At 38.8% G+C, this 27,450-nt stretch overlaps 2 protein-coding genes across 2 annotated transcripts; both read right to left on the reverse strand.

Annotated features, from left to right (window-relative positions):
- Positions 1-245: 245 nt before the first annotated feature.
- Positions 246-5,839, reverse strand: LOC129235414 (uncharacterized). Its single transcript, XM_054869243.1, has 6 exons — positions 5,580-5,839; positions 4,788-5,133; positions 4,396-4,723; positions 4,149-4,308; positions 1,544-1,698; positions 246-1,475 (listed from the first exon to the last, which is right to left on the reverse strand). The coding sequence occupies exons 2-6, from the start codon at positions 5,122-5,124 to the stop codon at positions 827-829; spliced, it is 1,629 nt and encodes a 542-aa protein (XP_054725218.1). The 5' UTR covers positions 5,125-5,133; positions 5,580-5,839; the 3' UTR covers positions 246-826.
- A 1,994-nt stretch (positions 5,840-7,833) lies between these two features.
- LOC129235416 (rhodanese domain-containing protein CG4456) lies at positions 7,834-8,900 on the reverse strand. Its single transcript, XM_054869246.1, has 2 exons — positions 8,736-8,900; positions 7,834-8,669 (listed from the first exon to the last, which is right to left on the reverse strand). The coding sequence occupies exons 1-2, from the start codon at positions 8,794-8,796 to the stop codon at positions 8,161-8,163; spliced, it is 570 nt and encodes a 189-aa protein (XP_054725221.1). The 5' UTR covers positions 8,797-8,900; the 3' UTR covers positions 7,834-8,160.
- Positions 8,901-27,450: the final 18,550 nt, after the last annotated feature.

Consider the following 27,450-nt stretch of genomic DNA (forward strand, 5'->3'; position numbering starts at 1 on the left):
AAAATAAGAAAACTTCAAATTTGCGTACCTAAAACTGACTTCGAAAACCTGTTTCCCTGTGTCTTAAAAAACTTAACTAACACCTTGGGCAGCATACAATCAGTGTTCTTCCAGAATGTCAAACTGTTATTAAAAACGCAAAAAAAAAAAAAAAAAAAAAAAAAAAAAAAAAAAAAAAAAAAAAAAAAAACAATCGTCCCTCACACAACTACTACTCAATAAAAGATGGCAATGTTGTTTTAAGCCGTGAAAAAATAAATAAAGTTTCACGAAAGACACGTAAATTAGTTGCTCATTTTGCGTAGATAAAATTTAAACCAGTTAATTTAAACCCAGTTTAATGAAATTGAGTAAGTACATTTATTTTACAAAGTCCATAGGTGGAAAACATAGATTTGGTTTATATTTGCAATAAAAAATTGTATTTGGTATAAAACTGTGTAATTAAACTTTAGCCAACAATCTCTAGATATGGTAACCGTCAAAAAATCAGAAACTAGCATACAAATAAAAAAAATACGTCGATTCCGTCATCTCTATCACTGGCACGATAAGTAAACATTTCCAAAGTTCAATTGGGTCTTTTGTTTAAGAGCTTTTTTCTAACCTATTTAATTAACCTTTCTGCTTATACACACATATATGTATGTATATTTAGTATATAGATAATATCCAACAAAAAAAAATTGAACGGTACTTTTTGTGCTTACATTTTTTTTTTTGCGGTGTACTATAACCTGATAATTATAATTTACTAAAGTCTTCCTATGCCAATATTAATATGATTTATTTAGCTATGTATTGTATGTATGTATACGTAGCTTGTTTATAATTTTGAAAATTGCTTCTTTAGCATTTCCCTTAATACTCGACGCAAAATTTTACCACTAGGATTCTTTGGAATGTCATCAATAAATATTACACCACCACGCAAACGCTTCGCTGGCGAGGAACGCTCTGCCACAAATTTTATCACATCATCTGCGCTTAGTTCCACATTTGCTTGTTTTACAACAAAGGCCATTGGCAATTCACCAGCTTCTTCATCTGGTTTTCCAATAACAGCGGCATCTTTTATTTTCGGATGCGTCAATAGTAAAGCCTCAATTTCAGCTGGTGGCACTTGAAAGCCTTTGTACTTGATTAGTTCTTTGATTCGATCCACAATGAAGAACTCAAAATCATTATCGAAATAGCCAATATCGCCCGTATGTAGCCATCCATCTTGTATCACTGTCTGTGTAGATTTGGTATCACCAATGTAGCCCTTCATGATGCAATCACCTTTGAAGCACAGCTCACCACGCTGATTGGGACCGAGCGGTTTTCCTGTTTCCGTGTCGATAACTTTGGCATAAATTCCCAATTTAAGAGCGCCCACGCTGCCTGGCTTGCAAGTCGTATCGTTTTGTACCAAAAGACTAAGCGTCGACTCACTTAAACCATAGCCCTGACGAATAACGGGTACGTGAATCCTGGCAAGGTAAAAAAATAAATATTTTATAATATATTATGTACAAGTAGACTATTAACACATACATACCGCTCTATTATTTGGTTCTCTGTTTCCTTGCTTAGTGGTGCCGCGCCGCAAAGTAAAACCATCAACGAAGACAGATCGTATTTATCTACAAGTGGGTGTTTAGCTAAGAAGACCATCAATGGTGGCACCATAAATGCCATCATTACACGGTATTTCTAAAAATAGACACAAATAAAATTTGTATACGATATTCGAAACATTTGGACAAAAAAATTCCAAACAGGATTTATAAAACTTTAAATGTTTTACGGTTTATCGTTACATTTGTAGTATTAATATTTGAAATAATGTAATGCTTTGAATGAGTTATGAGCAAAGGCCCTATTGGGAAATGAGGTCCTATGTCCCACCTAGGAATCACGGAGAAAATATATAAAATTAGTCTTGCCATAAATTCTGTGACAAATTTTACAATGCATACGGCAAGAACAAATTCTCAGAAAAAAGGTCCGTTATTTTTGCTTTTGTTCGAATGCATTGTCTGCTCATAAGTTATATTCAGATTGTCTGAGAAGGCGTGGTGAAGCAGTTAACCAGTACTCTCTTCAATGGAGTGCATATCTTCCAGCAAGATTCTGCTCCAGCCCAAGGCAAAAACCACCTAGCAGCGACTAAAAGGCTTAAAAAATGTAACAGAACTTATGGCAGGACTAAGTAAATATTATACTTCGTTTTTATAAGTATACCTATTGTAATTTTTTTAGTTCCATTGAATGTTCATCGTTTTTCATATTTTTCAAAATGAATATATTTGATGTCAGAAAAGAAAAATTATTTTCAAAAAAACCCAAACAACCCTATGTATTTCACCCGAAAAATTTTACATTATAGTCAGACCAGGGGAACGCACTGGACACTCCAAAATATTTATGTTATTGTCGCGAAAAAAATACCTTACTATTTTCACTGTATCAACGGCAGCATATCAAAATATATTTCCTCGAGTAAAACGCTGTTCTCGTAGAGCTACTTTATTTCGAACTAAATTTAAGTAGTCCACACCATTCATCTTCGAGGAAAGAAATTTTTCATCGTCTTTTCTGAAGCCGTGGAAATAATATGACTGGGCAGTCAATGTTGAACTTAAATCGTGCGTGCGTTAGGCTGGATATACTGGCAGTTTTGCAAAATTCTCTAAAAGTTCCGTATGTTTTTTAATTAAATCTGCTTTTTTACATATCTTTTTCCTGGCAGTGAGATGGGAATTATATGCCGCGCGCGAAATATCACGCTTTTCTCTGTCAGATTTTGCTTCCTATCTGCCACCAACCTAATTCTGACCATATTTTTAAGATATCTTATTAGCACTGAACCACCGATACTTTATGTATTCCTATTCCTACCAAAGTGGGTCAAATGACCCGTCTTTAAAATGTTATATATAGTACTAAGATAACATATATTTATCGGTAAAACAATTAGCAAGAGAGGAGTAAATCGTGAAAAATACATTCGATGTATTTTTTAATAAAAATCGTGAAGCCAAACGGCGATTTAATAACGTTATTTAACGCGTCATGGTAGGTTTAGTGTTAAATATCATTAGTGTTGGACAAATCTTACTTAACTTAAAATTGGCAGGCATTAACTGCATGCATGAATCTTGCCAGCTTCTCTCTATTCTATATGAATAGCTTACGCCGATAGTTCTTCGACTCCATTCCTATAAAGGTACCTTTCCTATTAAGGCATTTAACATAAGTAGCTATTTCATCCAATAAAGATGCGCGATTGCAGGCTGACTGATGCTGCAGACTCAGATGTGCCTTTAACTCGAAATGGACCCTCAAGCTTGGTGCACCTTCTCACTGTACCTCGGCTACAAGCTTGTGTTTAGTTGCTTGACAAAGAATACTTCACCGAAGGGGAGTCGTGAGTTACTTGAACCGTGCGCAAGGGAATCGTATCTGGGCACTTCCAAATATAGAACAGCAATAAAAACTCGTGCCACTTGCAATGATTTATACCTATGGAAACTGTATCGGCACAATATATAGCCTTGCTAAAATGATCTATTGCGTACTTTGTGAAATGCTATTAGAAAGATAACTCTTTTTGCCACGACAGTAAGTTTTACATATCGAAATAACCCGTTTCCTGCCAAATAAAAGGGGCTGCTTTTTCAGCTATCTATCGGTGAACCGCACTATTTGCTGTACTTCTATGTCGTTGTTTTTGTTGTTGTATAAGCTTGCTGATTAATGTCTTCTTCATTATTAACGCTTATTCCGACATTTCTGTAATAAAAATTCGTCCAAAGCTATAATCTGCATATACTATATAGTTATTGATCCCAAGACGGATTCACACCAGCATTCTTCAAAATATACGGTTGTTACAAAAACAGACCAAATCGCCCTAAGGACATGTACAATATACATTTTCCCCAAGACTCATTCACCATTTTTAAGGCATCCAACATGACCGTTTCCACGACAGTCGGTTCTACGTTACCGAAACGACCCGGCTTTATATCCGGCCAAGGACTGTCACTCCAGCAGCATTCCCTGTATGTAAGTATGGGGAATGTTTATGCTGCTACAACAACAACCGGTGATTTATGGTTAAAGACTAAAGTGAGGAATATTTGGTGCACGTTATTTACCTCAATAGCTCCGAGGAAAAGATGTTCTTCAAATTTTGGCAGATACACCAAAGTAGTTCCCAAAACTGCTGTAATAATTAACGTAAGACAACCAAATGCGTGAAACCAAGGAATCACCGTTAGTACTGTTGTCTCGCCCATGGGAACAGATGTTGGTTCACTGCATTTTATTAGGGAACATAATTTGGTTGAAAATACGCATCATTGCAGGTTAGTGCGGAAATCAAACTGTTATAGGTATACTTACAGTTGCGAATCAAGTGTAGAAAGAATATTATACTGTGTTAGTTGAACACCTTTGGGAAGCCCAGTAGTACCTGAGGAGCACACAATTAGCGCAACATCTTCCGTTTTGTTCGCTACGACTGTATCATAGTAATCTTTTGATGCAATTTTCGTGCTGCTCATGAGTTCATCGAAATTTAAAATTTTTTCTCCAGAACCATTTGTATCAAATACAACAAGTTTTTTTACAAAGCTATTCTTTTTTGCTACCTTCGAAATGAGATCGATGGTAAGTTTTGAAGCAAATATCACCTTGGGTTTAGACAAGTTAATTGCATGATGAACTTCACCTGCATTAAAGAAAAGGTATTAATATTCACATATGCGTATATAAATGAAAAATATTCAACTTACGCTCTGAATAGGTTACATTTAATGGTGCCACCGTAGCATTGACGACAAATGAAGCGAACAGAGTAATAGCGAAGCGAACATTATTCTCGCTGGATAGTCCCACAACATCTCCACTTTTGACACCCAAATGTTGTAGTACATAAGCCATACGCACTACAGAGTCATACAAATTTTTAGCTGTATACTCTTGACCAGTCACTGCATCTATCAAAGTTATTTGATTGCCGAAGCTCTTATATTTCTCGAGAATGAAATGACCTAGAGATTTGTAGGCATGTGTCTCAGTGCACGTAATTGGTCCACCGTAGACGATATTTCCAGGAAGCAGAGTAGCCATAGTGTAAGTCTAAAAATCAAAAGAAATTATAATCGGGATCAAATTTAAAAGGATATTTGCTACATAAATGTAATTTAGCAATAAGGAGAAAAAATCTATTGCACTTTGCACCAAAATTATCTTGGATTATACACCTACACACACGTTTTGAAGAAGCTAATTTGCTGATAACAGATCTTATCATACGCCCTGATTGCAAAGTCAACTTATTAGTTGGGTGCAGGGGTAAGAGATGCTTTTGAGAAAAAAAATCACCTGTTTCAACTCCATTGAAGTTTTATGTATATTCTCTAAAACCGTGCAATTGCGCATAATTAGCAATAAACTTTGAACAAAAAGTACTACGTGAATCAAAGGTCGGCCTTTCGGCTATAAAGGTTCATTTAGGTTATTGTAAATTCTAATTTTTGTGTGACACAAGTATATACATATATACATATTTTTCAAATACTTACATGTTTATAAAATTTGTAGGAATAAAAAATAAATGCTTTTTTTGATCAGGTACAATATTTGAATTATGTTGTCGTATACTATATTAGCCCAGGTGTATTGGTTATTTATTTGTAAAAACCTCTCGCTAATACTACCGCTGTCCACAATAGAACTGATTACAATAATTTAACACCTCGTACTTTACTTTGCGCTAGTCATCGGCATGCAAAATATACCTTGCTCGTAGGTATTTGCCTTGTACGTTTGAATAGGCAACAAATAGCGATGGGTCGAAACTAGAACAAATGATAAATACTCAGAGATTTTAATCGAACAGTGGGTGTCCTACAAACACGCACACAAAAATATAATAATTAGAGACCACATCAATATCGGAATGGGAACTTACAGAAAGGCCGGCCAAGGAAATCAAATATCTAATAAAATTTTTCTTAATTACTATTGATAATAAATTTAACCAAATGTCGTCGATGCTCATTAGCGCTTTCCATGCACCATATCGAGTGTTTCTTCCTCGTTTTGAAAGAAATAAAGACCAATGATGCCACCAGTGTTCTACGAACTTCGCGAACAGATTTTTTTAAAGTAAATTTCCTCAATTTGGAAGCGTTGTTCTAGCGTAGCGTTAAACGATTTATAAGGCCTTACCAAACCCTGTCAGTCAGAACTAAAGTTATCGATAGTTCTAATGCAGCTAAAAACACCCCATGTATATATACATACAAATTCTTTTATTCTTATATGTCTGTCCGTTGTGACCGTGGCGACAACGTATAAAGAGGTTTTTGTTGGTTGTGAAATATATTGTAAAATTAATGCTTTTTTAAGCGAAAGGGCATTTTAATATAATTTCTGGTAGTTGTAAAAGGTGACCGCGACCATAACTTTGAGACCTGGACGCACATTCATTTTTCATAACAACTTGGTTAAGCCTAGTCTTTTCTCTACTCTTTCAAGCTTTTATCGAAAAGATAACAGTGCATTTGAATTTACTGTATTAATATTAACTCAATTTTTTTTCCTTTCATTTCATTTTCATTTAATTTGATATAATAAAAAACATTTTTGATCAAAACTTGTGGGATAGAAAAAGGCGAATTGAATACTGAAGGTGGTGTTTCCCCAAAATAGTTACTTTATTTTTGGTGATTCTAACAAGTATGACGCTCCTTACCAATACAAAACAAACGACAAAAAGGGCAGAACTTGCATATTTGGAGATATTTCACTGCTTTCACAGTTTAATACGCAGCGCTTCATTTTTATGGGTTTGTTTAATTTAAAAATCACAATATTACCAAGCTATTCACTGAATATTTGCTGACGCCATCAGAAGTTAAAATCAAGAAAAATAAGATAATGGCTTTCGAAAGGTCCCACCATATACCTTATGTATTCTTTATACCCTGTTCTACAGTCAATAACAACATTGAGAAGAATGAAAACACAATGCGAGTTACCTCCTTTCCTCGTATCCCTTCTTCCACAAGTTCTGAATTGGACCGTTTTGAACTGCCTTTCGTCATTTCATTGGCATTATGTTCACCGTGTGGAAATTTGGTTTTTCTACTACTGCTACGACCTTGTTTGAAATCACCTTGGAACACACGAAACGACTGATCAGCTGATATGTTGTCTCCAACTTTTTTTATTCTTTGTTTTTGTTTGCTTTACTGTTAATGAGTTTAATTAACATGCACGTAGAAAAATAGCACAAATAATGCATTGTGTGTGCAGATGTTAGCTGATATTTCTAACAACTTGTTTACCTCTTTAATTTAATAGGTTTTCATCTCCTTATTCGACAATAATTTTTTAAGCACATAAAATAAATGGATCTGCTCGCATTATGTATAAGTCGAATAAGATGAAATAGAATTTAATAATTTTGTGAAATAAATCAGTGATTAAACCAAAAAGAAACTGGAGCATTAATATTCTTATGCAACTCGTGTCGTAGAGTGAATCCCTTTGGCTGCTAATCGACTAAAGTACATATAGTTATACGACAGTTCGAAGTATAGCCTCTGATGTGAACCACTTAAAAAACCTTTTATTTGTACTCCAAAAGCTATTATATTTATTCAAATTTCTATTGTACTGTCGGCATTCAACATTCTCCCTATATATTAACGCTAATGCCGCTTGTATAACATTCCTTGGCCGGATGTAAACCTGCTACAAATCCTTAGTTACTAAAACAGCAGTAATTCGAGACAAAATTAAATCTTATTTTGTAATACATTTTTAAGCTTTCATGAGTGCTTTATGAAGATTTTTTATTTTATTATAAAAATACATACATATATTTACGAAAGATATTGAAAATTCTATTCGTTTAAATGCATTTTGATTAACAACTTAATATACGTATAATACAAGCATATTGCCTTTATTGAAATGAAGAAATTATTAAAATTTAAACCGTGTTAACCATAGTTTCGTTATATTGGCCATCTGCGCAGTACAATAGAGGTGTTAATAGATAAATACTTGTGTATATGTACATATATAACACCTATGTACGTAATTCGCATACTAAACGCCATATAGTTCAATCAATAGTGCCTTGTTACTTTTTTATGTAGCGTGTTTTTCTTTTTCGTTTTTAATCCAATCTTCCCAAGATCCGGGATAGTATTTCACATTTGTAAACCCCATAGCATTTGCTATTTCCGCAGCCTTAAGAGCACGTTTTCCAAGTTTACAAGTAAAGATTATCTCATCGTCAAAACCTGGCTTTCGGCGACCGTATTTGGACTGAAACCTTTGCGGTTTAACATCTTCCGCCAATACTTGCACTACGGAAGCCAAGGGAATATTTATACTTGTGGGAATCTTTCCAGTTTCTACAAGCTCATCCGGCTCACGAACATCAATTAATAATTTTTCTGGGTGATTCGGCAAATCTTTAATGTCACTATAATTTACATCCAATATAGGTTGACGTGTTTTCTCCGTGCTGTATTGGATATTCTGCACATAGTTTCTCCATGACCGGCATTTAATGGGGCAAGGAAAAACTTTCTGTGTCACACTTAGATGGCATCCGTTATTCGAAGCTATTGCAAAATTTCGCACAATATGATCTGCAAATTGAATAGTTTGATTAATTGTACAAAATTATATAGTAATTGGGCAAATAGATTATATACCACCAACGCTCCCATATCGAATTGCAAAAGTTCTAGTGACGCGAGAGACTTTAGATATCATTTTCCTTATAAAGATGTTATGTACAAAAATAAAAATTATATAAATAAAGCGGTTCAATATTGTAGTTGCTTAAATAATATTAACCTGACGGCTTGCGCCAAATGATATAGTGCCCACCACGAAACAGGGATGCTTTTTAAGGTACAGAAAGTTTTAAGATTTTGAAATTCACCATCCGTAAAAGTCAAATCAAAACGTGGGAGCGAGCAAAAATCCAATCGTAGTACCAAAAATTGTATACTTTGTATATAATTGTAAAATTTGTATTCAGTTGTTTGCATAAATGCGTTAATTTGTCAGCGTGCAATCGTATTTTCACTAATTTTACACAATTTTATATAATTAAATTTTTACATATTTATTACATAAAAAAGGCAGAGAATTAATATCCCTCCATTCTTCCAAAACTGTCGATTGGAAACCAACGTCTTGGAATCCTGAACCCTTCAGCTAGAAGTCCATACCAGTCCTTTCAGCGGTTTCCCCAGACACCGCTTATGTCTCAAAAGATAAATTAGTGCAACTATAGACGCCTTCGATTCGCTACTTCCTTGCGCGCTATCTCTAGGCTCTGCTCACTTGACAAATAATTTCCATGTGAAAGCAACGACAATGTTATAGAACAAGATTCGTCACTAGCGAGTACGGTTAAATAAATAATTGGCGCATATACTTCTGTTAGTTGTCTGGCCGAACTCTTCCTCCTATTTGAGGTGTGCGTCTTGATGTTGTTCCACAAATGGAGGTACCTAGATTTTTATGGTTTCATGGCAGAAATTCTCTTGAAGGTTTGTCATTGCCTGACGAGGGGCCATCGCTATTAGAAAAAACTTTCTATAATTTTACTGTTTCATGCACAGGGATTCGAACCTACGCACTCCCGAATGATAATCACGCACCAACGTATTCAGCTACAGTGTCCGCCAAGCGAGTATGGTTACATCTCATAAAACGGACTTACGAGTAAGGTCGACGAGATAGTTGACTTTATGAGCCGGCACAGTATTAAAATATAATAGCTGCGGTCCAAGAAACAAAGTTGCACGCTAGGTCATCTCTGATCATCAGGGATGGCTATAACGTGCACAGACACGATCGCGAGCGAGACAATGGTGGTGGCCTAGCGCTTATAGTCCACCACACAGTGCAGTATCGTCTCATCGATGAAGGGATCGACCGCAGGGACAGCACCTTAGAATGTCAAGGCATAGCTGTCCGGTCAGGCGATTTCGATCTCGAAATATTTAACATATATATACCCCCTGTCACCTGCTGCCCGGCAGGATATCACCCTGATATAGGTGCGCTCATCAGAGGTGAAAACCGATTGGTTGTAGGTGACTTTAATGCGCATCACGATCTTTGGCATTCAAGCCTGCCAAATGATCGTAGGGGACAGCAATTGGCAGAGCAGATAGACGACTCGACATTCAGCACTGTGAACGACGACGCCCCCACCAGGGTAGTGGGCAATTGTAGCAGTTCGCCTGACCTAACAATAGCTAGCGCGGGTCTGATAAATAGCATAACGTGGCGACCTATGCTATCGCTTACATCAGACCAGCTGCCCATTATCGTCTCGATTGAGAGACCTGCCGACTTCGTTTCCGCGAATCACTGGTCGTATTTTAACTTTAAAAAAGCTAATTGGGCCGGCTTCACGGAATTTACCGAGGACACCTTCGCCGCTTTTGAGAGACCTGCCGACTTCGTTTCCGCGAATCACTGGTCATATTTTAACTTTAAAAAAGCTAATTTGGCCGGCTTCACGGAATTTACCGAGGACACCTTCGCCGCTCTTCCCATCCCCATTGATATGCGCGTGGGCGAACGCGCATTCCGCAAGGTGCTCACTGCTGCTGCGGCTCGCTTCATTCCAGCTGGAAGTTATAAGGACATCCATCCTCATTTCCCAGCCGAAGCAGCCAGTTTAGCAAACGAGCGTGACCACCTACTCTGGGGTGAGTATTGGGGTCCACCGTTAGGTCCCTGTCGAACCCGACGAAGCACAACGACAAGGTGGCAATCACCTTCAACGCTTGTACTTCGTCGAATCCGAAGAGATGCGCGAGCTATTTTAGCCGGCTTTTCATACTGCATCCTCCGGGCGACAGAACCAAACGTCGTGTTACCAGAAGGCTGCACAAACTGACGAACGACGGTGTGCCACTTACTTTCTCCGGTGATGAGGTTCAGGGGGCCATCAACAAGTCGAAATCATCGAAAGCCATTGGCCCTGACGGATTAAACGCGCTGATGCTGAAGCATCTGGGACCCCTGGGAGTAGGATTCCTCACAAGGGTCTTCAATTTGTCCCTGGCCACTCTCATCATCCCTGACAAGTGAAAAGCAGGGAGAGTGGTCCCACTACTGAAACCTGGGAAACCCGCCAACCAAGGGGAGTCTTACCGGCCGATAACTCTCCTTTCCCCAGTAGTGAAGACACTTGAAGCCCTCCTACTCCCACTCTACACGACACACCTGGCCCCAGCCCCACATCAGCACGGATTCCGACGAGTGCACAGCACCACCACTGCACTCACCGCCATAAACGCCCAGATAAATCGCGGGCTTAACCAAAACCGCCCCTGCGAGAGGACTGTCCTAAAGAAGGCTTTGGACCTAAAGAAGGCTTTCGATACAGTCAGCCATTCCACGCTACTAGATGATATTTATCAGTCGACACTCCCGCCAGAGCTGAAGAGGTGGTCCGCGAACTACCTGAGCGGTCGGCACTCGTCAGTGATTTTTCGAGATCAAATATCAAAGCAGAGGAAAATTAAGCAAGGTGTACCGCAGGGTGGTGTCCTTTCTCCCTTGCTTTTTAACTTCAACATCTCGAAGCCCCCCAACCACCAGCGGGAGTTTCCCTGATCTCATACGCTGACGACTGCACGATAATGACGTCGGGCAATGACATCGATGGCCTGTGTTCCAAAGTGAACAACTACCTCACCGACCTTTCTCGCTTTTTCACTGCGAGGAATCTCCAACTCTCCCCCACCAAGTCCACGGCGACCCTTTTCACCACCTGGACAAAGGAGGTCAAGCTGTCCCTTAAGGTAAAAGTCGACGACACACCAACTGTAAATAACCCCAAAACTTTGGGTGTAACCTTTGACAGCTTGCTCTCCTTCTCTGCGCATACAACCGCAATTGCCACTAAAGTCCAAAATCGCAACAAGGTCCTCAAATCGCTGGCCGGCACCCCTTGGGGCAAAGACAAAGAACTGTTGCTTTCGGCATTTAAGGCAATTGGCCGGCCGGTTCTAAACTATGCTGCGCCTGTCTGGTCGCCTGGAACTAGTGATTCGCAGTGGACAAAGCTACAGACATGTCAAAATACCGCCATTCGGACAGCGACCGGGTGCCTCCTGATGTCACCCATCCAACATCTACACAACGAGGCACAAATGCTCCCAGTAGCGGAGCACAACAAACTGCTCAGCAAGCAGTTCCTGCTGGGATGTTACCGCAGGTTTCACCCCTGCAGACACCTGCTTGAGCCTGAGCCGCCTCTCAGGCACGTCAGGAGACACCTCCTAGACTACGCTGACGAAATCCAGGACAAAACTGACCGAAACCTACTGGACCGGACAGTATTTAGACAGTCAATAAACGACATTCACCAGGAGACCGTTACCACCTTCATGAACTCCCGTCCTGTGAATGCCGTAATCGGAGTCCAACCACCACCTATCGCAGATGAAGAGCTCCAGCTTCCCCGTGAGACTCGTGTAACATTGGCACAATTACGTTCTGGATACTGTAGCAGGTTAAACTTCTACATATCCAGAATCGACCCCGACATACCAAACACATATCCGGCATGTGAAGGTACCCCGCACGACACTAACCACCTCTTCACATGCCCCCTCAAACCGACTCATCTAACCCCCTCTCCCTCTGGACCCAACCTGTCGAAACAGCATGTTTCCTGGGCCTGGATGGACGACCGATGATCTACTTACACGGACAGGGCTACCTATGCTGTTAAAACAACAACAACATCTCATAAAACTCACTCACTCGTATAACTCAGTATTTTCACAAAAAAATATAATTTTTGACAGCTATTTTCCTGCGCTACAAGTATACTAACGCTCATTTATACCAGCGCTTATTTATATTACTTGCTTAATCTATTCGTCACTTTCAAACCCCTGGCAAAACGAAGAGGTCTTATATGAAAACTCCTCAGCAAGCGAAATTCGCAACGCCCTGAGCGTCACGAAGTAGCCAAATTTCTACTTTTTACAGGCGTTTTAGGTTTTGGTGACAAACAGTTGAGACGAACACTTGTTCTCGGGCGAGTAAATACACCAACGTTGTAATCAATGACTCTTCCTTCATGTGTACGCACAATTTAGGCAATCAAATAAACATAAACATTTGTTATCAAACTAAAGTGTACTTGAAGGTCTACAATACAATAAACAAATTAAAGTTGTTTTTTAAAACAATAAATCTATATATATTATAAAAGAAAGTCATGTTAGTTACACTATTTATAACTCGAGAATGGCTGAACCGATTTGGTTGAAAATTGGTCGAGAGGTAGTTTAGAACCAGGAGACGGACATAGGATACTTTTTATCCCATTCGAACGCGTTTCCGTGAAGTCACTATAAAATGTGGTATAACAAAAACGCACCTGATAGGAAATAACAAAACGCAAATGACAGCTAAACGTAATTTTGTCTATGGTTAAGTAGAAAATTTGATAATAAAAATTTTGTCAGAAATATATAATCACAGTAATTCGTATTCTCTTTGAATCATCATTATCAATGCCGCGACCAAGACGATCGAATCTTTCCCGACAAAGCCGTAATGTAAGAAGGATACGAAACATTGGGAATGAAACGACTGAAGAAGCACAAGTAATTGCCCGTGAAGAGCGCCGCGTTAGTATGGCTCGACTTCGTGCCATAAGAGCAAAGCGATGCAGCCCGTGAAACGGCTCGGTTGGCAATGCGAAATCGTCGAATGAATAACAGAGATCAACAAGTAGATCATTTTCGACGCACAAGAAGAGAATTATCAAGTGCTGATTTGAATCGAGCCGCGTTTCGATATGATTGTAACACTGATTACTGCTTGCATCCTAGCGTTTGCATTGGGCCAATGAACTTTGTTTGCGAGTATTTTGGCGCATTGAAGTTTTCCGGAGAAACGCCCGGATTGTGCTGCCTTAGTGGAAGAGTGAAATTGCCATTATTGACTTTTTTGGAGGTGCAATGATTTCACTGTCTAGCGACTTCCGCCAAACACTGCCAGTAGTTCCAAGATCAACGGCTGCTGACGAAATAATCGCTTGCCTCAAATCATCGAATCTATGGCGCTATGTGAAGAAACTTCAGCTGACAACAAACATGAGAGTTGCATTACTTAATGATACATCTACTGAAGATTTCTCTGAGCAATTACTGACTATCGGTAATGGTCGAGTACCTGTCGACGAATCGAGCGTTGATTTCATTTCCTCAGAATTTCTGTAACTTTGTTTCATTGAAAGCCGAACTTATCAATAAAGTATTCCCAACCATCATTAATAACTACAAAATTAATGAATGGTTGAGTGAGCGAGCAATTTTAGCGGCTAAGAATAAAGATGTAAATGCCCTAAACTACATAATTCAAAATGATATCATTGGAGCAATACATTCATTCAAATCCATTGACTGTGTAACAAATGAAGATGAAGCCACCAACTATCCAATTGAATTTTTAAACTCCTTGGATGTGCCTGGCTTACCAACGCACAATTTACGTCTAAAAGTTGGCTCCGTAGTAATCATGCTTCGAAACATAAGCCCACCAAAACTTTGCAATGGTACGCGTTTGGTGGTAAATAAATTGATGAACAATGTGATTTACGCGACGATACTCAAAGAAAAATTCGAAGGTGAAGAAGTACTCATTCCGAGGATCCCGATGATCCCAACCAATCTTCCGTTGGAGTTTAAAAGACTTCAATTTTCGATGTCAAAACCAAAATCAAAAATCAAAATCAGGATCACAAATCTGCTTTTTTATTGCCTCTGGGGCGGAACAAAGTTCGCCGGGTCAGCTAGTATTATCTATAAATAGTCTTATTTTCTTCGAATTCATATTGTTTTAGCCGATAAATTACTTGTTTGAAAATGATTCTTCTTCTCGTCCGCCAATGTTCATTGCAATACCTAAACAGTGCGCGTAAATATCACACCTGAAATTACCATATGTAGTTGCATCCTCCTTATGCCTGCAACGCTTGTAAAACCTGAACAACTTCGAAAACCTCATCACCTGAAAGAACTGTTGTGGAGATTTAAATTTACTTTTAAAAGTTACGAAATTCCCTACTTCTTGGTAGATTATTCTTTGAGTTTAATATGATGCTTAATGCAATATTGTGTTGATATTCACAAGAGAAGATAGACCACCATTTACCCACTGTCACAACTTTTTTCTTCAATTTATATATATATATAATTGGCGCGTACACCCTTTTTGGGTGTTTGGCCGAGCTCCTCCTTCTATTTGTGGTGTGCGTCTTCATGTTGCTCCACAAATGAAGGGTCCTACAGTTTTAAGCCGACTCCGAACGGCAAATATTTTTTATGAGGAGCTTTTTCATGGCAGAAATACACTCGGAGGTTTGCCATTGCCTGCCGAGGGGCGACCGCTATTAGAAAAAACTTTTTCTTAATTTTTGATCTTTCACCGAGATTCGAGTCGACGTTCTCTCTCTGAATTCCGAATGGTAGTCACGCACCAACCCATTCGGCCACGGCGGCCAATTTTAATTTAGTTTTCTAAAATTACAAGTGAACTTACATGGAGAATTACGTAAATACATACATATATGTATGTAGGCATTAAATTATATTATTATATTATATCATAAAATAATATATAATATATTTTGGAGTCGGAATATCCATTTAAAGCAAAGATTTTGCTTTTCCGTATTATAACACTCTCAAAAAACTGAAAGCTTACCTATTAAAGGTGAGCTGCTAATATTTGCCTTGTTTTGCAATTTATGGCATGATGGCATACATGTATACATATGTATATACAAAATACGCACAAATGAGTGTTAAATACATACATACAATAAAGGTTAAGACGGAATGATTCTTTCATCTGCTGATTCGAAGCTCCCGGATGAAATTGTATCAAATTGATAACAAGTATAAAATCCCTTTGTATAAATAAATAAAAACAAATCACAAATTTGGCCTTAGTTTCAAATATATACATACATCCATTGTTCATGTTATCAAAGTTAAGCGAGTTTCACATACTAACGCAATCCAGTACAATCAATTATACACACTTCTATATTAAATGTTCTGTAATCAGTGTCATCTTGGGGCAGCCATTCAACGAAAGTATTAATGGTGGTCTTTTGAAAACAAAAAAATATATACATACATATGTACACGGTCTCATTTTAGACCGTCTTGTTTTACGCGATTTTGAGATAACAGGGTTAACTCATACATTTTTTTACACGAAATTTTCGTTCTTGCACGGATCTCAAAACAAAAAATGGTTTTATAAACAAAACATAATTATTTTTTTTTTTTCTTTTTTTGGGAATTTGAGATGTGTTTGGCGGGATTTTACATCCACAAAAAGCCAGGGTGTTCAACGTTTGGTATTGAAAAATACCTATTTTCGGTATGCAAAACTAAGTGCTCTGGCGCATCAAAGTTTTGAGAGTGACATTATTTAAAAGGAAAGGTTGGCAGCACCAAGAAATGCAATAAAAGACTTAAAGACTTCATTGTTTTTAAATATGGAAACGAGGTCCGTGTATGAATCAAAAAAGCTGTAATTTGTTCTGATGTGATTAAGGAGTGGACAGTTAAAGATTCTGTGAACGTAAGAGTTAATTTCACCGCACATACAAAGATCAGTGTCATTTGCCCCTATTTTGTGCAAATATACGCTGTCATAAGTACATCCTACTAGTATTCTATTTACCATTTTGATAATTTTGACATCAAAGGAAGCTTTATGAAACCAAGGTTTTGTCGGCAAGCAATCATGCAGTTTGGCAAAAAGGTTTGGTTTTTCTTCTGAGAAAGAACGAAAGCCGTCATACCAATCCTTGAATATTAAATTTCTTATAATTCTGAGTGCCTCTTCAAAAGTGAATTCTACGCTCAATATTGAGCCGTAGCAAACAGCTTTTTTTGCAATAGCATCGGCTCTTTCATTTATTGGAATACCAACATGTCCAGGCGTCCAAATCACCCGAACACTGTCAAAACCGTATTCATTTACTTTTTGTTTAAAAAGAGTAACACAGCAGTTGTTGGAGCTTGCTTTCTTGAGCAGCAGACATGAACTCAGACTATCAGTAAAAATACAGATCTTGCTCATTTTGCATTCTTTCGCAATATCTAAGGCCTTAAGCAAGGCCCACAACTCACCAAAAGTGGAGGAGGTTCGCATTTCTATTTTAAACAAATGCTCCGTGTTGTTCGTAACATTAAAAATGCCACACCCAACGGCATTAAGCTCAACAGACGCATCAGTTGCCAGAAGATCGACACCATTACGCTTGAGTTCATCGATTTTTTCAGCAAAAATAGCTTTAATTTCATGATTAGAAAATTTGCTTTTCGCTCTCGACAAGGAGTCGTCTATCACCACCAAGTTTTCACAGTTTACGGTCATTAATTTTACATTGGTATTCACAAAAATCTCTTCAAATTTTTTGAAAACAAAGCTATAACTGGATTTAACCTCTGCAGAGTTTTCAATCATTTTGTAAATGCTAGAGTTTGTTTGTTTTAATTTCACGATTTCTTTGGCCGTAAGCCAAAGAGATCTTTCAGTGGGTGGTAACTCATAGGCGACAGCATACAACAAGGGAACTGGTGTAGCTGGAGGAACCCCTAAACTTCTCCTAAGGAAGCAATTCTGAAAGGTAGTAATCTTTCTGATCACAGTCTTATTTGCATGACCGGTGGTGGTCCTACAATACTCAATTTTTGATCTTATAAAGCTTCTATAGAACTTCATAGCAGTCTGAGGGTGTAACCCAGCCCTGACAGAAGTCAACATCTTGAAAAAATTTAAATTGAAGGCCGAGTCCTTGATTATCTGATCATAGTGCGTTCCTAGGGTTAGTGATGAGCTTATTACTCGACCAAGGAACTTGATACTTTTTGTCTGTTTAATCATCACACTGCCAAAATTATTGTTCAGAGTTTTACGGTTTCCCTTTGCAACATACATCAGGTTGCATTTCTCAAGGTTGAATGACAGATTTAACGTATTTGCCACAAGATTAAACTCTCGAACTTTACTGTGGAGATTGGCCTCAGCCAAATCAAAATCTCTATGATATGAGGCAATAATAAAATCATCCGCAAATTGATAGATAGCGGTACAACTATCCTGAATATCGTGCAACTTAGCCGTATAGACATTAAAAAGTATAGGCGATAAACAGCTACCTTGGGGTAAGCCGTCACTTACAACAACCGAATCCGTACCAATTTTTAGGACTCTATTGGATAGGAAATTCGCAATCCAGGATGTGTAATGACCCTCTATGCCTTTTTTTCTGAGTATATCAACTAACAGATTACCCCTTACACAGTTATAGGCATTTTCTATATCCAAAGTAAGGAGTATAACCTTAAGACCTCTATTTTTCCATATAGCAATTTCATGTTGTAATTGATTGATGCACATAGCAGCCGATCTATCCTTCCTGTACGCAAAAGAGTTCCTGGGGAGGGCGCGACTCCCATCAAAGGCATCGGTTATTCTTAGCTTGAGCATTTGGTTAATTAACTTTAACATGACTGAAATCAAGGAAATAGGTCTAAAATTTTTGAAGTCTTTGAGGTCTTTATCTTTTTTTGGAATGGGAACAATCTTAATACATCTCCACGATTCTCTAATATTATTTGCAAGAAAAGCATCATTTAGAGCTGTTAGAAGGTTGCATAAGCTTTTGTCAGAGAGAGCGCGAATCATGTCGTAGGTTATTCCATCACAGCCTCCTGCTGAGCGCCGTTTTTTGGCATTAAGCACCGTGACCACTTCATCATACTGAAAGGCTAGCCTGGATACAGGAGTTGTATTAGGTAATTCCTGCCAGACAGCAGAGTTGGGTGGTACCTGTGATTTCAAATGCTTAAGGTACACATCATTATTGTCTGAGTTCCACTTAGAGTTTGCAGAATATCCATTTACTCCTCTAAGGCATTTAACAAAATTCCACGCCTCTCTCGAATTTGAATTACAATTCAGCTCCGCTATTTTTTCCTCAAAATTTTCTTTTTTGGCCTCTTTTACTTCAGCTTGCCACACCTTCTTGCGTTGCAAAGCTACTTCCAAATTTTCCGGAGATGGGTAGTGTTTAGCTTTTTTGTAAGCAGCAACAAGTAGACGATAGGACTTGGCTAGTCCCTCATTCCACCAAGCCTTTGGTTTGCATTTCTCAGACCAACGGAAGGTGGCAGCAGATATTTCTTCTTGAAGTTTATTTTCAATCATTTCGAAACATGGATCAAAGGAAATATCCCCTAAGGCATTTAGAAGCTTCTTTTTGGCCAGAAATTTGGGATTGTTAATACTAACTTTGGAGAACTCTATTAGAATTGGGAAATGGTGGCTACCACCAAGCTGAAAAGGCAGAAGATTCCAAGTACAGTTGGTAGGAGCATTTGTGAAGGTTAGATCCAAAACCGACCCATCGGTCCTGTTTAGATCTCTTTTAAAAGTAAAACAAGAATTGTTCAGACACCAGAAATCGGATGAATTTACAAGTTCAACCAATTTCTTACCTCTGGGTGAATTTAAACTATCACCCCATACAGTCGATCTGGCATTGAAATCCCCACAAATTAACACATTTCTAAAACCGTTTAGAAACTGAAACAACCTTTTGACTTCGGTCGCAAATTCATTTAAGTGTAGACTTGGAGGGAAGTAGACCGCACAAATTACAAAGTTTGGGTTTAAATTAACCGTCTTTGCAACAATTATATCCAGATTAGAAGCAAAAGTTATGCTCCTGAATTGAATCTGTTTTTTCAGAGCTATGGCAACACCTCCATAGCCATCTGGTCTGTTTTTTCTAATGATATTAAAATTGATAAATTTTCTACATTTATTTTCATTATACTCAAATATTTCACTAAGACAAACCACATCAACACGATTATTATTAATATAATAATCAATATTGTCTATATTTGTCTTCAAAGATTGGCAATTATATTGCAGACATTTCATCTGATGAATCTACTGATGCCGAACCGCACTTAGAAAGTGCTACGTCTCGATTAGCCAAAATCTGATCCCTCATACCGCTCAGTTTGGTGACCTGGGCAAGGGTCTCAGTATCATTTAGTCTTACACAAGTAGCTTTAGCTATCTTCACTAGCTCCCATAACACCTTTTCTAGCTGGGAAGTAATTTGATAGTCTTGTCTTTCAAAGACTGGAACCACACGAGGCTTAGTATTTTTGTTCAAGACTTTATCAGGCTTGACAGAAGATTGTTTGGGAATTGCACCCTTCTTGACAACTGAGCTATATTTCTTTTTTGTCAAGGAACGATTTATGACTTCATTAGAGTCGATCATGTTGTCGTTCTCAACCAGTACCGGAAAATCCGTATCTTCAACATCTAAGACATCGAAGCGGTTGTTGCTTCTCGGAAAGAAAGTATTTAGCACTTCTTTACGCGATAACTTTTTTACTGTTTTCAATTTATTAATTTCATTCTCCTTCTTTTATACTGGACACTTCTCCCTATCTGAATATTTATGGTCGTTGCCTTTGCATAGAATGCATTGAGTTATTTTGCAGGGCGGTATACAAACTTCCGTACTTCCACAGAGCAAGCAGCGTTTACTACTTTTACAGCCTTTTTGTGTGTGTCCTAATCTTCCACAGTTGTAGCATTGTCTAACAGATGGATAGTAATGTTCTACTTGAAAATTTGTATACTCAAGCTTCACATCCTTAGGTAGGCTGTTGCCCAAAAATCCCAGCTTAACTGAGAAGGTTGGGAGAAATTTGCTTGAATCCTCCGGATCACGTCTAAGGAAACGTTGTACGAAGTTTACCTTGCTAGCGGACTTTATATCTCTCAGAATTTCTTCATTTGAAAGGTAAAGCGCAACTCCTCGAATTACGCCATATGTTTCAAACGCCGTTCTGGGAATGAACGGCTTAAGTTTCATTTTTAGAATGTCATTGTTGGTGACGAAATTATTTGCCGATTTGGGATTGCAGAAGAATACCTTATACAAGGTGACACCAACTGCTTCAATTATATCAATATCCTGTATTTTTAAGTGACGGATATGCTGATATAGGCTCATGCCATTTCTAATTTTGATATTCTTGAATAGGTCACACTCTGAGGTGTCTACCAAAACAAAAGGTTTGCCTATAAAATTTGATGGATAGTAACCGGAGCTATCAGATTTGTTTGTATTTTGGATTTTTTTGGTAGTTGCATTTTTATCAACTGTACCAGTTTCAGCATTGGAAATAGTTTGCATTTTTACGGAGTCTTTCGAAGATTTTACAACCTCACACTCCATCATCTCCTCACTCTCATTTCCATCTGACTGAGATCCACTCTTCTCAACCGAAGCATGTGTCTTGGTCGGATCAAGAACATGTTTCACTCTTTTTTTCTTAAATATATCGCTTTGACCTTTATTTTTAGTCTTTCGCAGATTTGTATCTACTTTATCACTAGCAGGTTTATGGATCAGAGATTCATTGCTAGCGAAAAATTCCTCGAAATCCTCTGCTGAGCACGATGCCGAAGGCGTTGAGGACGCCATCGCATCACCTTTTTTGCGGCTTACCGCAGGCACTTTTGCGGTAGGAAAACTCTATACGTTAGCCTTTCAGGTAGAAATTCCAGGAAGTAACAGAACTATTACAGCGCTATACACCGAATTCCGCGAAAAAAAAAATGTCACTATCTATTGTATTTTCTATTTCACTACGCCTTTTCTTTTTTTTCCAAATGAAACCAGAGCACTGAGAAAAAACACACCGATCACAGCTGTGTCACGAATGCGACATAATTATTAAATGGATGTCTTATTGAGTAAAAAATGTTCGTGTAAGAGCAACAAGTACATTTTAGAACTAACCAAGTCCAATAGTGCATTAATATTTCAACATAATCTTTAGGTCGCGCCTCTCTGGTAATTTCTGCGATCAATCTCAGGAGATCTGGATAACAAGTATTGTACAAGCTGGCGCAAAATTAATCATTCAATTTTGTTTTTGAATAATTTGTTTACTGGATAAAAGAAATAACTTTCAGCGATAGAAATATTTATTTGATCTTCACCCGCTCCATTCCTTATAGTTGTTGTTGTAGCAGCATAAATATTCCCCATACATGTACGGGGGTTGCTACTGGAATAACAGTCCTTGGCTGGGAATAAATCTAGGTTGTTCCGGTAACTTAAAACTGATTGCCGTGTTCTCTCTGCTGTTGATTTTGTAGCAGTGCATCAAGCGCTCACCGATAGTCATTGTCTATCTCATCTAACAATAGCCCTAGGAAATATGTTGTTTCGTCGGGTGTAAAGAAGGGGAGAAGGGTGTAAGGTGAGCGGGCTTAAGAGGGCATGTGAATAGATGGTTAGTATCGTGCGGGGTACCTTCACAATCTGGATATATATATTGAGTATGTCGCGGTCGATTCTGGATAAGCTGGAGTTTAGTCGGCTATATTGCCCAAAACATAATTGAGCCAAAGTTACACAGGTCTCACGATGCATCTGAATCTCTTCGTCTGCGATAGGTGATGGTTGGACTCCGGCATTCTGGGTTGGGAGTTTAGGAAGGTACTAAAAGACTTGTTTAATGTTTGTATATAGGACTGCAGTAAACTAGACCTGTCTAGTGCGCTGAACCCCGCCTCTTTAGCTCACCCCGTATTCGGTTCAACAATTAACAGTGTGCGTCAAACAAAATTTTAGCTAACCACCGTCTAACAGAGTGCTACGAATGCGAAAGGGAAAAATGAAATGCAAAATTTTAAAATTTTTGTGCGAATGTCTTAATTAAAGGGTACCTGTTTTGCGAATGCAAATAATATTTCATTCGCAACGCATTAATAGATATAAAGAAATCTAGGGTCTGTCAGACTCACGCACGGTAGAAGTGAAACTTCTAAGTTGGTTGTTCCATGCACGGGAGCCCCGGTTTAGATCTCTCCCCCCTCTCTCGTGTTAAATTCAGGTTTTCATATTTTTTTTTCAGAAAAGCGTAAATATTACTCATAAATTTTTGATTATACATTGATAAAATATAGTTATAATTATAATGGAATCATAGGCACCTTTTCAACACATTTCTAGTATATACATCGATTGTATTCACAAATTATTCACATGACATCGCAAAATTTTCAGGATCACTCTCACAATGGTTATTTCCTAATATACTAATAATCGGCTTATGATAGCTAAAGTGGGAGATATACATATACATTTGCGCTCAAATTGTTGATGAATCGTGCGAAAACTGCGTCTATTGTTGTTCCCCGTCTAGTTGTACTAACACACACACACACTTGTACTAACACACACTTCACACTTACTGAACGGCTGATGCACGGCGTGGGTAGTTTGCTATAGAGCAAACGGGAGAGAAAGAAAGGCATTCGAGAGAGAAGGGGAGAGACGGCGTGTCTCGGTGGCTCCCTCACATCGTTCAGCGCTTGCGATGCGAGAGAGCGACAGAGAGAGCGAATAGGCGAGAGTGGGAAGGAGCAGCTGCTCCTTGGCCCCGCCCATTTGACGGATTTCGGTAACGCTCCGAACTTACCGTTTCACTCGCCTATTTTCAATCTGCCTTGGGGCCCCCGCGCGCCTAAAGAAGTTTCACTTCAAAAAAACATAGCTTCAATTTTCTCAAGTGCCAAGACTTTGAAAAGCTAACCAAATATAGGCCATAGGTAGCTAACCTACAGCAGGCCTAGGTGTGTCAAACGACAACCACTATATAGTACCTACCTACCTACCTAACCAAAAATATATTATATAATTATATGTATGTATATACCTACATGTATGTATGTTTGTTTGTAGGTACATTCGAGATCCGTTTTAAAGCGCTTATCAACAGTAATATTTTCACATTATTAAATATAAAAAAAAATATCTGCCAATAAATATAAAGTATGTTATATTATATTAGAAAAGAAATGCAGTCAAACTTCTATAACTCGAATTTTCTATAACCCGAACTAAATCGAGTGGGAATAGGTTTTAGAGAGCAATATAGGCTCAATTTTGGTCCCATAACTGGAACTTCTCTACCTCAAATTTCTCTATATCTCGAATAAGAATTTAGGCACATGCTTCTCTAAATCGAATTATTTAATGGAAATCCCAAAATATGTACTTATTTAGTTTTATTTTTATTTTCAATGTACTTATGTATTTGTAAAGCGAATTTTTTTCTGGACGTTTCTTGTTTCTGTAACGCTTCCATAGGCAACGACATTATTAAGCACCATTGCAGTATATTCTGTTTTGAGAGGAATGGAAAGTGATGATGAGGGTTCAGTGAAGGAAATTATTTATGTTTGACCTTACAACTGACGGTCCCTATAAAGTTTTGAACAAATTAGTATATCTTTTTGATGAAAACTCCTAAAGCGAATTAGGTTTTCAGTCACTAATTTCTGATTATTTTAATGTATTGTAACTTTTTCTTGTGTTTGCAGTTTCTTAAAAAAAAAAACATAATAATATTCTATAACTTCCATTGGATAGTGATGATTCGAGTTATAGAAGTTTGACTGTAGTTCTATGTTGATATTGTTGTAACATCATAAATCATTACACACATTTCTTTAAATGCTGGCTACAAGCATTTCTTCTTCTTAATTGGCGCGATAACCGCTTACGCGATTTTGGCCGAGTTTAACAAAGCGCGCCAGTCGTTTCTTTCTCGTGCTAACCGGCACCAGTTGGACACACCAAGTGAAGCCAAGTCCTTCTCCACCTGATCTTTCCAACGCAGAGGAGGCCGCCCTCTTCCTCTGCTACCACCAGCTGGTACCGCATCAAATACTTTCAGAGCCGGAGCGTTTGTATCCATTCGGACGACATGACCCAGCCAACGTAGCCGCTGGGTCTTTATTCGCTGCGCTATGTCTATGTCGTCGTAAAGCTCATACAGCTCATCGTTTCATCGCCTGCGATGTTCGCCGTTGCCAACGTGCAAAGGTCCAAAAATCTTACGCAGAATCTTTCTCTCGAACACTCCAAGCGTCGCTTCATCGGATGTTGTCATCGTCCAAGCTTCTGCGCCATACGTTAGGACGGGCATGATGAGAGTCTTGTAGAGTGTTAGTTTTGTTCGTCGAGAGAGGACTTTACTACTCAGTTACCTACTTAGTCCAAAGTAGCACTTGTTGGCAAGAGAAATTCTACGTTGGATTTCAAGGCTGACATTGTTATCGGTGTTAATGCTGGTTCCTAAATACACGAAGTCTTTTACAACCTCAAAATTATAACTGTCAACAGTGACGTGGGTGCCGATACGCGAGTGCGCCGACTGTTTGTTTGAAGACAGGAAGTACTTCGTTTTGTCCTCGTTCACCACCAAACCCATTCGCTTTGCCCCTTTATCCAGTTTGGAGAAGGCAGAACTAACAGCGCGGTTGTTAAGGCCGATGATGTCAATATCATCGGCATACGCCAGCAATTGTACGCTCTTATAAAAAATTGTGCCTGAGCGATGAAGTTCTGCGGCTCGTACGATGCTCTCCAACATCAGGTTAAAGAAGTCACACGACAGCGAGTCACCCTGTCTGAAACCTCGTTTGGTATCAAACGGCTCGGAGAGGTCCTTCCCAATTCTGACGGCGCTGCTGGTGTTGAGCAACGTCATCTTACATAGCCGTATTAGTTTTGCGGGGATACCAAATTCAGACATCGCGGCATACAGGTAACTCCTTTCCGCACTGTCGAATGCAGCTTTGAAGTCGACGAAAAGATGGTGTGTATCGATTCTCCTTTCATGCGTCTTTTCCAAGATTTGGCGTTTTGAGAATATTTGGTCGATGGTAGACTTTCTAGGTCTGAAGCCACACTGATAAGGTCCAATCAGTTGGTTGACGGTGGGCTTCAGCCTTTCACACAATACGCTCGCTAGAACCTTATAGGCGATATTTAGAAGACTAATCCCGCGGTAATTGGCACAAATTGCAGGATCGCCCTTCTTATGGATTGGGCAGAGCACACTTAAATTCCAATCGGCAGGCATGCTTTCATCCGACCATATTTTGCATAGAAGCTGATGCATGCACCTTACCAGCTCCTCGCCGTCATGTTTGAATAGCTCACCCGGCAGTCCGTCGGCGCCCGCGGCTTTGTTGTTCTTTAGCCGTGATATTGCTATTCTCACCTCGTCATGATCGGGTAGCGGAACGACAATTCCGTCGTCAACGATTGGGGTATCGGGATCTTCACTTTCTCGGTGACATGCGCAGCTGTCACTGTTTGGCTACAAGCATTTAGTCGGATATAAATCCGCGTAATTTCAATAACGTAGAACAGACTGTCGGATAAATACAGCCCTTGAAAAATACTTAAGAACGATGCGTTGGCAACCATTTATGCGCATCTTTTATCGAGTATGGAGCCGTAACGGTACTTTTTGAGCTTGTACCGTTCATTTATCTCTTTCTCCTGAAGGATTCGCATTGATTTGTGATAAATATACTTAAGAACGATTCGGTCTTCTTTACAAGTTTTGTGAATTGTAAGTTTACACAAATTATCTGCAGTATTGCTACAGCACTTCACTATAGTTGAAAGGATTCAGTAATGTCGAAAGTGAAATAATGCACCGCAGCTCTTCCAAAAGCAATCATAGAGTTGCAAAAGCGGGATTATCCCACAGTGCAATTTCAACTCAATTAAACGCTTCAAAAACGATGGTTTCCAGAAAGAAGAAAGCGCAAAAGACTACTAGCCAGATTGATAGGATGATCGTTAGGTTGTCGAAAACAGGATCCCAGGAAGGGTGATGCTGACATCCATCGAAAAATGTTTCTTCACCTGGCAAAGCCCATAACGAAAAGAACAGTTGCGCTTCGATTGACAGAAGCCGGGCACGAAAGAAGCCATTAATAGCAGCATCACAACGACAACGCTGAATTGGGTTTGCTCGAGAGCACAGATCCTGACTCTAAATCAGTGGCATTATATTTTATTCAGCAATGAACAAGGATAAATAGAGTTGGTACAGATGGCGGCCAAAGCGTGTAGCGTTCGACCACAAGCTCGTCTAACCAATCATAAAGCACGGGGGAGGTTCAATACTGGTGTGGGGCTGCTTCATGGAACGGTGTTGAGTCAATTTATCGTATTGCAGGTAATATGGATGTGCTAAGGTACGTTCAGATACTCCAAAATGTAATGCTACCTTATGCGGAAGAGAATTCACCGATAATTTGGAAATTTCAACAAGACAATGAACCAAAACTTCTCCTTGGCAAGAAAGTTTTTCGCAGCCGATTTGACCACTGTTCTGAATTTGACATCTTCGAGTGCCAACTTAAATCTAATGGAACATCTATGAAGTTGTGTTGAAAGTTGTAGAGGTTTAATAATGTCAATTCAAAGGCGCT

The sequence above is a fragment of the Anastrepha obliqua genome, chromosome 1, assembly GCF_027943255.1.
Source record: "Anastrepha obliqua isolate idAnaObli1 chromosome 1, idAnaObli1_1.0, whole genome shotgun sequence".
NCBI classification, from domain to species: Eukaryota; Metazoa; Arthropoda; class Insecta; order Diptera; family Tephritidae; genus Anastrepha; species Anastrepha obliqua.